The following is a 13,702-nucleotide window of genomic DNA, read 5'->3' as shown; positions in this document are numbered from 1 at the left end:
TCTCCCCAAAAGAAGACACGTATTTGCATAACATTTGCACACACTGCACACACACACACACACACACACACACACAGACACACACACATATATATATATATATATATATACACACACACACACATATATATATATATATAGAGAGAGAGAGAGAGATGCAAATGTAGAAATATTTTCTGTAATTTAAATAGAAATACAATGTATCTAGGAATATGCAAAGCAGGAAAACTTGAGCTTGTTGAGGTTTTCCAAATTCTATCTTGAAACTCATTCCAATCAGTGTCCATATCAGTTTGCAAGCTCCCCACTATTTTTTGCATGAAAATTCATGCATCTTTTTGTGCACATTTCCCCAAACATATGCATCAATTATGCACATTTTTGAAATGTACACATTCTTCTCCCATTGATGAAAGTACTTATGCACATTTTTCAAAGGTACGCATTTTTTTGATTTTCCAAACATGATGCATTTTTCAAGCACATTCTTTGGTTTTGTTCCGTGAATTGCGTCGCAAGTTTGGAAATGTATGGACTGTGAATGCAGATTGCACTCAGGTCTGGGAGGTGCAAATTGCGTAAATTCTGCTCAAGAACAAACTGAAACAAATTCCTCATGCATCCCTAAATGCATCTCACCGCAGTGGGGAAAGACAGTGACCAGGTGACCTGTGGGCCTGTTCCCTCTGCTGTCCAGGTGCTGTGTTTATGGGCAACATCCAGTCCTTTGCTCTCTCTGGCTTATTTATCTCCAAACCAGACTTGGACTGGACAGTCCTTGAAAAGAGGCGTATCCTTTCACAGCCCTTCAAAGAGAGGACTGCCCTCTGCCACATGGCCACCCTACTCGTATCCTTGGTCAAAGATGCCATCATGTGTAATTTACCCTGACCCTCTGAACAGTAGCCGATGACAGCTCCCAGCTGCCTGGGCCGAGTCAAAGATGTGTTTTTCCCTTCCCTCCTCTTCTTCTCATGGAAATCAGCCGCTCAAAGGAGCCTGGCCCAACTGCCTTGGGGAACAACCGCTGCCTCACAGACCTGTTCGTTTCATTTGCTGCCAACAAAGGAGATGGGGCGGCTTGTGTTCCTTGCCGGCAGCTGCCTCTCTGCCACAATGGATTTCAGAGTTACGTAAGAAAACCGCGGGCCCAAGAACTCCCTTCTGTCTGGGTTGGCTTTTCACGTTGCCCATGGCAGGATGACACCCTCCTTCGTTCGCATTAAGGCTGCAGATAACCCCTCCCCTCCTGTCCGGCCCATTCCAGGCATCTGATCATGAATCGTTTCCCCAGATTACTCTTGGATAGGCTTGGCCTCAAAGCCCATTTCTGTGCATGAAGAGGCCTAGAAACATGCCCACTGCTCTGTCTCTCCTGGCTTGGATGTAAATCAGGGAAGGCGGCACAGCCAGGAGGACCCCATCCGTATCAGGAGAGATGGAGAGGGTACAGGTGCTTCTAGGCCTCAGCACTCTCTCCCAGTGATGTTGTTGGGATCACGCCAAGCTTGCTACTGCCTTCCTGGCATTGGTCAGGCCTTCCCACCATCTGGGTCATCCCTTCCATGGGATAATCTTCTAAGGGGCAATTTGGTACGGAGGACATGACTTGCCCTGGGAGGGGGTGTTCGCTGAGCACACAAGCCCTCTAGGCCTTGGTTCCTTCACAATGACATCAGTGGAGGCGCACTGAGGCCTACAAGCCTTGGGGAAAGCCCTGGTTCTTTGTGACCTTTGGGGACCCACTTTAGAGTCTGGGCATTTCAGATGGGCTCCAAAACTGGTTTGGGGCTCAGATCAAAGTGCTGGTTATTACAAAGCCCTAAACAGTTTGGGACCAGGATATCTGAAGGACCACCTTCTTCCACATAAACCTGCCAATTGCATTCATCTTCCAAGGCTTTCCTCTGCATCCCATTGCCCTTTCAGTTGTCTGGGATGCGGAGCAGGGCTTTTTGGATTGTGGCCCCCAGATTATGGAACTCCCACCCTACAGGGGCACGCTTAGCCCCCTCTTCGTTGGCCTTCAGGCAAATGGCAAAGACATCTTTATTTCACCAGGCCTTTGATCTTTCTTACTCCTGCTATTCTAAAGTTTTAATTCTCTATCTTTTTCTTCTATAGTATTTATTATTCTACATTGGACTTGGATTTTAATTCTTGGTGTAAGCCACCTTGAGGGCCTTTTACAGCTGAAAGACAGGATATATGTATTTTCAATCAGTCAATCAATTCTGCCCTCAAATCCCACAGTTAAAATGCAACCTTCTCATTTACAGTGGAAAGTGCACACATTCTGAGTACTAAACATCTCAGACATCTCCTTAAGAGAATGCTGAGTTGTGCTAAAGCAAAAGAAGCCTTACCTTCCACTAGTGACGTTAGCAAGGTGACATTAGCTGCTTTGCGCCTCCCGGCAGGTAGATTTAACCCTATCTTCTCCAATCTTTCCCTTAAACATCTTCCACCATTTTTAGATTTTGCCCTAAAAGAGAAGAGCAGAGAGATGAAACAACTTGAGCGGATGGAATAGAAAACAAACGGACAAAAACCAAAACTAAGCCATAAATTTTTATTTTTGTTGTTCTTCAGCAACTGTGGGGAAACACATAAGACTATTTTGAAATGGCGTCTGATGCAACAAAGCCACTACAAAGCAATTCCAAGGTGAAATGACCAGGCCTGTAGATGTTCTGACATGCCTCAAACGTCATGCCAAAACCACAGCTAACCCTATGGTGGGTAGTAGAAGCTATTTTTGCATTCCCCCCCCCTCCAGGAGAAGCACATGCGTCACAGTCCTGAGATGTGTCAGAGATCTGCTGGAACATCCACAAGCACTGGGCACAGTACCACCCGCCCCAAACTAGACTTGAGGGACTGCCAGGTCTGAACCAGCAACTTCTGGCTGAGGCCTACTCAGGAGTGGGGATCTGGGCTTGTGTATTCTGAGGCCTCTCAGAGCCATCATGCAACATCAACCATCATAAATGGCTGGCTTCTGTATGAAGCTTCTAGATTGGCCAGGCCTGGTATAAATACAAGAAGCCTGGGCTTTTGTTCTTGTCTGCTCAACAGAGTGGTACCTTCTGGCTGCTATACTTCAGGTTTCAGCCTCCCCAGATTACCACTTCAGCCTCCACTAACTGCCTCAGGGGCTTGGCCTGGAGACCATTTCTTCTAGGATGACCACTTATGAATTGCCAAAAAAAGAGGAAACACATCACCCAAAAAAAGGTGTGCACAGATCAAATGTGCACATACTGATGTGCATGTATAGATGCGAATTTAGAAAAAAATATAATTTAAATAGAAATATAGTACATCTCATCCTAGTGCAGAAGACTGTGACCAGGTGACCTGTGTGCCTGCCTGTTCAATCTGTTGTCCAGTTGGTAACTGTGGATGGGTAACAGTTCTTATGCTCTTTATCTTTAAGCCAGACTTGGACAGGACAGTCCTTCAGATAGGGGACACTTTCAAATAGATGATGGTCCTCTAGAAGCCTATCAAACGGAGGACTGCCCTCTATAAAAGAGGACAAATGGTCACCCCTAGATTTGAGTATGACCCCTTGTAGCCAAGAAATGGAGGTAATATCACTTACAGTTCTGGCCTGATCCTGACATCATTCATTCATTTAAAATCATTACCCAGCCTTTCCTTGTTGCAAGGTGGCTAACAAAAGTAATAAACTACAGTCAAAACAACAGTGCATAGATATACCCTTACCTCAGTTTCTTCTCCCAAGCATACCCCCACCCCCAAGTGACAATATCACTACCTACTCGGGGTGTGCATTTTGTTTAAAAACAAATTTAAAACAAAACAAATGAGTCCCATTCAGTTTAGCTACGAGAACCCAAATGGGAATTCAGATGAATGAGTTCCAGAGGAAAACCTATTCATTTCAATTGGAGCCCTGCTGGAACAGTCTGTACAGGGGCCCATCTACACCCAGCTTTTACTCCGGGGTGGGTGTGAGTCAAGGTCCTTCGTGATAGATGACATAGTTGTGACTTTGCAGCCATCCATGGTTTTTGCTCGGGAAATACAGAGTTCCAAGGAGTCGTTTTGCTGCGATGTTTTTCATTTGCTATGGGTTTCCCCACGTTTGTGAGCCATCTGTCCCTTCCCCAAACCGACTTCACATTTTGCAGTGGGTATCTTGTAGGTGTGCGTAGTGTCTGCATCACTCTGTGACGCCCCTTTACTCCCCCCATCCCTTTGCAGCTGCACAGTTACAGAGCCACGGAGCAGGGTTTTCATATTTAATCACACGTTCGCACATATTTGCAGCTTCGTATCTTTGCAACGATTGCTTTTGGACTCAGTACCCAAGGGCTGGGGGGGGGGTCCTTGGGGGAGGAACAACATCGCTCCAGCCACCATTTCAGAGCAATGGCTAGGGACGTAGCGTTCAATGGAACCAATTCCCTAGGGAGGTAGCGGGCTCTCCCACACTGGAGGCGTTCAAGATGAGGCTGGACAGCCATCTGTCTGGGATGCTCTGTCTTGGATTCCTGCACTGAGCAGGGGGTTGGACTCGATGGCCTTGTAGGCCCCTTCCAAGCCTACTGTTCTATGATTCTATGATTCCATGATTCTATGCTTGTGAGTACAAACCATCGCAAGAGTCTCAGACTGCGGAACTGACAAACTGATGGTGCAGAAGTGAAGGAGCTCAAAGCACCCAATTTTTACCTAAAAAGGGGTCAGAAGGACACAGCAGAGCCCCTGAAATACAAAACAGCCACTGAAGTGTCCCACCCCAACACTCACGGGACTGCACGGCTGTGCATTTCAGTATAATGGCAAAAAGAAGAGGGCATGGCGAGTCTGTTAGGGAAGCGCTCAGTACATCGCGAGTGTATCGCAGGGCATAGTGATTGCTGTGCAGTTGCAACAGGGTGCAGGGTCGACGTGGTGCTATGTAGATGGGGTCCAGGTCACAAAATGATTGACGGGCCAGGGAAAGAGTGAAAAGTTAGGCTGTGTCTCTGTGTCGTAATGGTCTATAAAATGGGGGGGGGTATCTACCTGAAAATTGGTGGCTTTGATCCTTTGACGTAGTAGAAGACTGCCTGAAAACATCATGCCAACTGGATGGAAAACACAGACGTTACAAGCCAAAGAAGAGCTGCTGGGTCTCCCACTGAAAGCAGTGGGAAGGTTGTAGGGTGCCTTTTTTGTCTATAAAATGGGGGCTCTAGCTGTCTGAAATTTGACAGGTCTGATCTTTGGAGCGGGAGCAGTATGTCTGACAATTTCATACCAATAGGATGGAAAACACTGAAGTTATAAGCAGCAGAAGACTGGTAGGGTCTTCTGTTGAAATCAGTGGCAAACAAAAATGAATAGCAATTACAGAAATGAACAAACTGGCTCTGAATCAGCAATAAAACAAATAGATGCTCTTGGTTCCTCACCTCCGGAGGACTCCGCCAAGTAGAGATGCGTTGAGACATTCGGGGGGTGAAAGCCGCCTCTGGACTTCACCAACGGTCACTTTGTACTTTGAGGTGGAGCTGAGGAGGGAGAGGCGCCCGGGCACAGAGCAGAAGACTTCATTCGGATTTGTCACCCCTCCTATCAGGGTGTCTTTGTTCATGGTGAGAGCAGAGATGGTGGTGCCATTTGCTTTCGAGGGGATGGGCACTGGAAGGAAGAAATGAAAACACACAACAGAGTGAAGAGGTGCCAAGTCACAAAACTAGGTCTAGGAGTATATCTAAAGAGTCGTTTTCATCAGGTATGTGACCGGTTTCAGAGGGATGGCACTGATACTGGCTCTAGAGCCCCCCTGCTGAGAGACTAGGCCTGTGAGCTGTCCACCATGTTAATTACCCATAATGCCCTGAAGTGTGAGGGCATTGTGGGTAATTAACATGGCTGGCTCAGGGCCATTTGCTTCATATTACAGTGTTGTTGCTTGCCCCCACCGCTGCCTGCAGCAAGTAAAGTCTTCCAGAGGGGTCATCAAAGTTGGAGCCAGCCACGGTAGCCATATTAATGCGTTGCAGCAAAAACAAGGTATCCTATGGCATTTTAAAGGCTAACAGATTTAGGGCGCAATCCTACACATGTTTAGACAGAAAAGGTCCTACAATTCCCAGCATTCCCCAGCCAGCCAGCATGGCTGGGGAATACTGGGAGTCGTTGGATTTTTTTTCTGTCTAAACATGCAGGATTGTGCCCTTATTGGGGCAGAAGCTTGTGTGTCCACTTAGTCAGATGCACAAAGTATTGTTTTGCGTTGATTGTGATATATACATGGGGACAGAGAAAAGAATTTTAAACAGTAGGGCCCAGAGGCTGGGAAATGCAAGAGGATATATCTGCCAAGCGAGTACAAAACTTCATGCATCTGAAAGAGTGGTTTCTACTAGGCCACAAAAATCTTTGTCGGGGGGGGAAACCTCTTTGTCTTTGGGAAGCCACATGTCTCACTGTTGTTCGTACAGGTGTGGTGATGTTGAAAAATAGCCAAGGAGTATTGGAAAGAGGTATTTACTATCATCAAAGACAAGGCATAATAGAGATTGAATGTCTATGTTTTCCGCACAACTTAGGCTGCTGACTGAGAGGTTATGTTGGGAGGGGGGGAGATTTTATAGAGAAAACTGGAAAAGTAAGAAGAAACCTCTGGCAGAGAAGTGGTCTGTAGTATGGCATCACTCCTTCTAAAAGCAAACTCAAGTGGTAAATGATGATGGGAGTGGAGACAGAATGGGGACACAGAGAAACAAGAGGGAGGTATCAGTATGCTTGGTGGCACCTCCAAGGTTTGCAGAAGAACAATTTTTTATTTAGCCCAAAACTAAATGGGCAACCACCCCCCCCCCCGTGCCAAATACTCCAGCCCAATGTGGACGGAACATGCTCACTATCCATATTATGTTGAGTGTCAGTTGGAAAAGAAAAGCAGAAGATGAGTGTGTATGTGTGTGAAGAGTGCCTTGCATGGAGAGAATGGGTGGATGGAATCCTGAACAGGAGCTCTTTTCTTAGGAGAGAAGTTATGCTGCAATATTTTGTTGTGGATTACTCTAGTGATATACAATGTGAATGCATAAAATTACAATATTTAGAGCTCAATCTTATGCATGTTTAGACAGAAAAAGTCCTACAACTACGAGCATTCCCCAGCCAGCCATGCCAGCTGGGGAATGCTGTGAGTTATAGGGCTTTATTCTGTCTAAACATGCATAGGATTACATCCTTAAACAACTATGGGTAGGCAGACGTGGGGCATCTCTATACCTGCAATTTATCACACATTCATAATTGGCCACTCACAGAAGTTTGTGGGTCCATTACACGACGTCATAATCCTCCAGTGATTTTCCGCCATTTCCCCCTGCCTATCCCGTGTTATCCCCAAATGGAAAATATGCAGTATTTTTTCAGCCCGCACAACAGAAGCACCATGACCTCCCCATGTATCTCCTAACCCTGCTCTGGGTGAATGACTGGCTATGAAGGTGGTTCCGGCACAAGAGATTTGGATTCTGGGACCACGGGCTATACTTCCTGGAAGATGGACTGTTGGCAAGGGATGGGTTGTACCTCACAAGGGCTGGGAAGAATGTGTTTCACCACAGCATGAAGAACTTTATCAGGAGGGCTTTAAACTGAATCCTACGGGGAAGGGAGATGTAAAGTTGGGGGAAACAATGGATGAAGGCTCATGCACCACAATGGAGAGAACAGCTCTAATAGCGTGCAATAATAGTCTTCACAAACATGTGGGAAGAAAGCCAGACTATGAAGCACTTGGTCTTTGATGTCTATATACTAATGCCCAGAGTATGGGAAACAAACAGAACGAACTTGAACTCTTAATACAGGAGGGAAATTATGACTTGAGATAGGTGTAACTTAGACTTGGTGGGATGACTCTCATGACTCTCATGAATACAGCAATTGAAGGATATAACTTGTTCAAATAGAACAGGGGGAACAGAAAGGGAGGTGAGGTTGTGCTATAAGTTAAAAATACATATCTCTGCACAGAAATACAGGAGGATGAGCTTGGTAGTCCCATCGAGAGCATCTGGGATAAATGCAGCAAAGAATAAAAGGAACATGGTGGTCGGAGTCTACTACCGGCCACCCAATTAAGGAGAAGATGAGGATGAAACTTTTGAAAAGCAAATTGCCAATGTTTCAAGGAAGCATGATGTAGTAGTAATGGGGGACTTCAACTTCCCTGATATTTGTTGGGAGACAAATTCTGCAAAACATGGCCCCTCCATGAGATTCCTGACTTGTGTCGCTGATAACTTCCTCCTACAGAAAGTGGAGGAAGGAACTAGAGGATTGGCTATCCTTGACTTGATCCTAACCAACAGAACTGACTTAGTGGATAAAGTAGTGGTTACGGGAACTCTGGGGGAAAGCGACCATCTTATACTTGAGTTCATGGTTCTAAAGGAAGCAAAAGCCGAGTGTAGCCAAACGCATGCCCTGGATTTTAAGAAAGCCAATTTTAATAAACTCAGAACAAAGATCAGTAAGGTCCCATGGCAAGCAACTCTAATGAGAAAAGGAGTCCAAGATGGATGGGAGTTTTTAAAAAAGGAAATTCTCAAGGCACAATTACAAACAATTCCAACAAGAAAAAAAGGCGGAAGACAACAGAAGAAGCCAATGTGGCTTCACAAAAAGCTTAGAGATGACCTGAAAACAAAAAAGGACACGTATATAGGGATGTGTGAAAGTCACTTACATTTTCGAAGTGGTGATTTGCGGTGGGGGGGAGGCAAAATCCTAACCCAGCTGGCTCCGCTCCACGGCAACTCTGTGGAGCCGCTGACCGGGTGCATTCGCAGGCGTGTGGAGCCTGCAGATGCAAATGGTGGCAGCTATGGCGGCCGCCATTTCTGTTCCCTTTTTTTGCCGTGATAGGCTAAAATACGTAAATATTTACGTAGCCTATCACGGCCTCTGCAGGGACGCAAATGGCGTCCCTGCGTTAGCTGTGATAGGCTACGTAAGTATTTATGTAGCCTATCACGGCAAAAATGGGGAAGCGAATGGTGGCCGCAGATGCATGAGCAGCACGAACGGCACCAGGTAAGTGCTCCGTTTTGCGCGCCTTTCACAGGGTGGTGGGGTGGGGGAGCTCCATTCCACCACGGATTTCAGGGGGCCGAATGCACTGGCATTCGGCCTCACTGAGATCCGTGGCGGAATCCTCTGACATCCCTACACATATAAGAAGTGGAAGGAAGGCCAAGCTACAAAGGAAGAGCACAGGCAGGTGCCACAGAATTGCAGGGATGGCGTCAGGAAGGCTAAAGCTGAGAACGAGCTGAGGTTAGCGAGGGACACTAAAAGCAGCTAAAAGGCTTTCTTCAGATATGTGCATAGTAAAAGACAGAGGAAAGAAATGGTGGTTCAGCTATTAAATAAGGATGGCAAAATGATAACAGATGACAAAGAAAAGGCAGAGGTGCTCAATGCCTACTTTAGCTCAGTCTTCTCCCAAAAGAGGGTCTATGAGCCCCCTGGTGAAGGTGAAGTGCAGGCTGAAGGGGCAGGATTCCAGCTTAAGATTGATAGGCATATGGTGACGGAACATCTAATTACTTTGAATGAGTTCAAATCTCCATGGCCAGATGAACTGCATCCTAGAGTAATAAAGGAACTTGCAGAAGAACTCTCAGAACCACTGTTTATTACATTTGAGAAATCATGGAGGACGGGGGAAGTGCCAGATTGGAGGAGGGCTAATGTTGTCCCAATCTTCAAAAAGGGCAAAAAGAAGGAACCTGGGAACTACAGACCTGTCAGTCTGACATCAATCCCTGGGAAAATTCTGGAGCAGATTATAAAGCAATCCATCTGTAAGCACCTTGAAAACAATACAGTGATTACTCGAAGCCAACATGGATTTGTCAAGAACAAATCTTGCGAGACGAATCTGTTCTCATGTTTTGATCAGGTAACTTCCCTTGTGGACTGTGGGAATGCTGTGGACATAATATACCTTGACTTCAGCAAAGCTTTCGACAAAGTGCCCCATGATATCCTGATGAGCAAACTAGCTCAAAGTGGGCTAGATGAAACAACTATCAGGTGGATCCACAGTTGGCTACAGGATCGGACTCAAAGAGTGCTTATCAATGGGATCTTCTCAAACTGGGGAGAGGTAACAAGCGGGATACTTCAGGGCTCGGTCCTGGGCCCAGTGCTCTTCAACATTTTTATGAATGACTTGGAGGAGGAGGTGCAGGGAATGCTGGTCACATTTGCAGATGACACAAAATTGGGCCAGATAACTAATACCCTGGAAGAGAGAAACAAAATTCAGTGATATTGATAGGCTGGAGCGCTGGGCAGAAAACAACAGAAAGAAATTTAATAGGGATAAATGCCTAGTTCTGCAGCTAGGACAAAGAAACCAAATGCACAGTTACAAGATGGGCGATACTTGGCTCAACAATACTACAAGTGAGAAGGATCTTGGAATTGTTGTAGATCACAAGCTGAATATGAGCCAACAATGTGATGTGGCTACAAAAAAGGCAAATGCTATTTTGGGCTGCATTAATAGAAGTATTGCTTCCAAATCCTGTGAAGTACTAGTTCCCTTCTACTCAGCACTGGTTGGGCCTCATCTGGAGTACTGTGTCCAGTTCTGGGCACCACACTTTAAGAAGGATGCAGACAAACTGGAGAGGGTTCAGAGGAGGGCAACAAAGATGATCAGGGGAATGGAAACAAAGCCCTATGAGGAGAGACTGAAAGAACTGGGCATGTTTAGCCTTGAGAAGACTGAGGGGAGATAGGCTAGCACTCTTCAAGTACTTGAAAGGCTGTCACCCAGAGGAAGGCCAGGATCTCTTCTCGATCATCCCAGGGTGCAGGACATGGACTAATGTGTTCAAGTTACAGGAAGCCAGATTCCAGCTGAATATCAGGAAAAAGGTCCTGACTGTTAGAGCAATATGACAGTGGAACCAATTCCCTAGGGAGGTGGTGGGTTCTCCCATGCTGGAGGCATTCAAGATGAAGCTGGACAGCCCACCACCTCCAGAATTTTCCCAGGGATTGATGTCAGACTGACTGGTCTGTAGTTCCCAGATTCCTTCTTTTTACCCTTTTTTGAAGATGGGGACATTAGCCCTCCTCCAATCATCTGGCACTTCCCCTATCCTCCATGATTTCTCAAAGGTAATAGACAGCGGTTCTGAGAGTTCTTCTGCCAGTTCCTTTATTAGTCTAGGATGCAGTTCTTCTGGCCATGGAGATTTGAACTCATTCAAAGGAATTAGGTGTTCCTTGACCATATGCCTATCGATCTCAAGCTGCAATCCTGCCCCTTCAGCCTGTACTTCGCCTTTGGCAGGGAGCTCATAGATCCTCTTTTCGGAGAAGAATGAGCCAAAGTAGGAATTGAGCACTTCTGCCTTTTCTTTGTCATCTGTTATCATTTTGCCATCCTTATTTAATAGCTGAACCACCATTTCTTTCCTCTGTCTTTTACTATGCACATAGCTGAAGAAAGCTTTTTTGTTCCTTTTAGCGTCCCTCGCTAACCTCAGCTCGTTCTCAGCTTTAGCTTTCCTGATGCCATCCCTGCAATTCTATGCTACCCACCTGTACTCTTCCTTTGTTGCTTGGCCTTCTGTTCTTTCCACTTCCCATATGTGTGCTTTTTTGTTTTCAGGTCATCTCTAAGCTTTTTGTGAAGCCACATTGGCTTCTTCTGTTGTCTTCCACCTTTTTTCCTTGTTGGAATTGTTTGTAATTGTGCCTTGAAAATTTCCTTTTTTAAAAACTCCCACCCATCTTAGACTCCTTTTCTCGTTAGAGTCGCTTGCCATGGGACTTTACTGAGTTGTTCTGAGTTTATTAAAATCAGCTTTCCTAAAATCCAAGGTACGCATTTGGTTACACTTGGCTTTTTCTTCCTTTAGAACCAAGAACTCAAGTATAACATGGTCACTTTCCCCCAGAGTTCTTGTAACTACTATTTTATCCACTAAGTCATCTCTGTTGGTTAGGATCAAGTCAAGGATAGCCGATCCTCTAGTTCCTACCTCTACTTTCTGTAGGAGGAAGTTATCTGCCACACAAGTCAGGAATTTCCTGGAGGAGCCATGTTTTGCAAAATTTGTCTCCCAACAAATATTAGGGAAGTTGAAGTCCCCCATTACTACTACATTGTGCTTCCTTGAAACATTGGCAATTTGCTTTTCAAAGGTTTCATCCTCGTCTTCTCCTTGATTGGGTAGCTGGTAGTAGAGTCTGACCACCATGTTCCTTTTATTCTTTGCTGCATTTATTTTAACCCAGGTGCTCTCGATGGGGCTACCAAGCTCATCCTCCTGTATTTCTGTGCAGAGATAAGTATTTTTAACATATAGTGCAACCCCACCTCTCCACATGTGACAATTTACATGCAAGTTTCATGCTACTGCTTACACAGAATTGCTTTCAATGTAGGAAATGTGTTGTGTGTGAAATACCCCTGAGAATAAGATTTTCCTGCAATCACATGGAATCACAATCAAGAGGGCTAGATACTTGATTTTTAAGTTGACATTTATGTTGTTTTAATTTCTACTTTGTAATCTTATCTCACATTCATCCTAACACAACAGGTAGGCTATTTGAATTCCCATTTTATAAAAGGGGGGAGGAGGAGAACAAAGTAAAATTTGAATCCAGCTGTCCCAGGCCCACAGCTAGGACACCAGCAACTGGGTAACTCTGGATTGCCTATTGCTCAATTGATAGTTAATACTCTGACACTTTTGTCTTGACTTTTGTAGAGCTTTTCTATATGAGGCTGTTAATCTTCTGGTTTCATCACAGAACTGAGATCTGAGTGCTACACAAGGAGTGTTTCCTTTCCTGCTTTTCTGCTATATAACCTCTGGGTAGCACTGTGGTATAGTGGAATAGTACAAATACACAAGAAGAAATCATGTTTTCTTTCGCCAGCAGAAATAATACACCATTTTCCACATTCTAAAAAAACTCGCTGAAGGTTCTGTTTACAAACAGAAGCGAAACTGGAGGGTCATGAATCATCTAAAGAACCCATAAACAACTGTGAGTAGGGAATGACGAGGTATAACAAATGCCTCATGTAGAAAAGCTCATTTTGTTCGCTTTTGAAAAGCCCAACTAGGGTAAGCATGTGTCCTCTTTTACAGAGGACAGTCCTCTATTTAAAAGCATCCTCTGCTTGAAGGGCTGTCTTGTCCAATTCTGGTTCAAAGATAAAGAACCATAAGAATTGTTGCCCATCAACATTTCCCACCTGGACACGCAGGCACAGGGGTCACCTTGTCACAGTCTTCTGCACTATGATGAGATGCACTGTATTTCTATTTAAATTATAACAATACTTCTAAACATGCATCTATACATTTAAATTAGCATAAGCAAATTGGATATGCAAACTGCTATCGTCTTTTGTTCTCTTTGTTGCTGATGCATTTCCTCTTCTTTGGCAATTCACCCTACCCTAAAATCACCAAAACTTGCAACAAAATTGCAAGATTTGGCAGCTCAAGACTAGCTCATATCCTCCTCCTTCCCTTTTGGTTTTCTTTTGTTTGTTTTACGAGTTTTCAGATACAATCAAGTTGTATTGGTTACGGTGGGAAAGATATGCGCCCCAGTCTGTTTGGAAATCAGCCCCCATTTTAGCACAGCTTCTCAAAAGCACCTTTGCTAGGTG

At 45.0% G+C, this 13,702-nt stretch overlaps 1 protein-coding gene across 1 annotated transcript in view; it reads right to left on the bottom strand.

Moving 5' to 3' along the window:
• The window catches only part of TFAP2E (transcription factor AP-2 epsilon), a 112,989-nt gene that overhangs the window by 16,107 nt on the left and 83,180 nt on the right, over positions 1 to 13,702 (bottom strand). The window contains exons 8-9 of the mRNA XM_084816358.1: positions 5,430 to 5,658; positions 2,367 to 2,485 (exon numbers count right to left, since the gene is read on the bottom strand). Coding sequence (XP_084672484.1) covers positions 2,367 to 2,485; positions 5,430 to 5,658 — 348 coding nt within the window. The remainder of the gene's footprint in view (positions 1 to 2,366; positions 2,486 to 5,429; positions 5,659 to 13,702) is intronic.

The sequence above is a fragment of the Heloderma suspectum genome, chromosome 10 (genome assembly GCF_057233095.1).
Source record: "Heloderma suspectum isolate Gila_16-S chromosome 10, 16-S_ref, whole genome shotgun sequence".
Classification (NCBI taxonomy): Eukaryota; Metazoa; Chordata; class Lepidosauria; order Squamata; family Helodermatidae; genus Heloderma; species Heloderma suspectum.
This window is presented reverse-complemented; position numbering and strand designations above follow the sequence as displayed.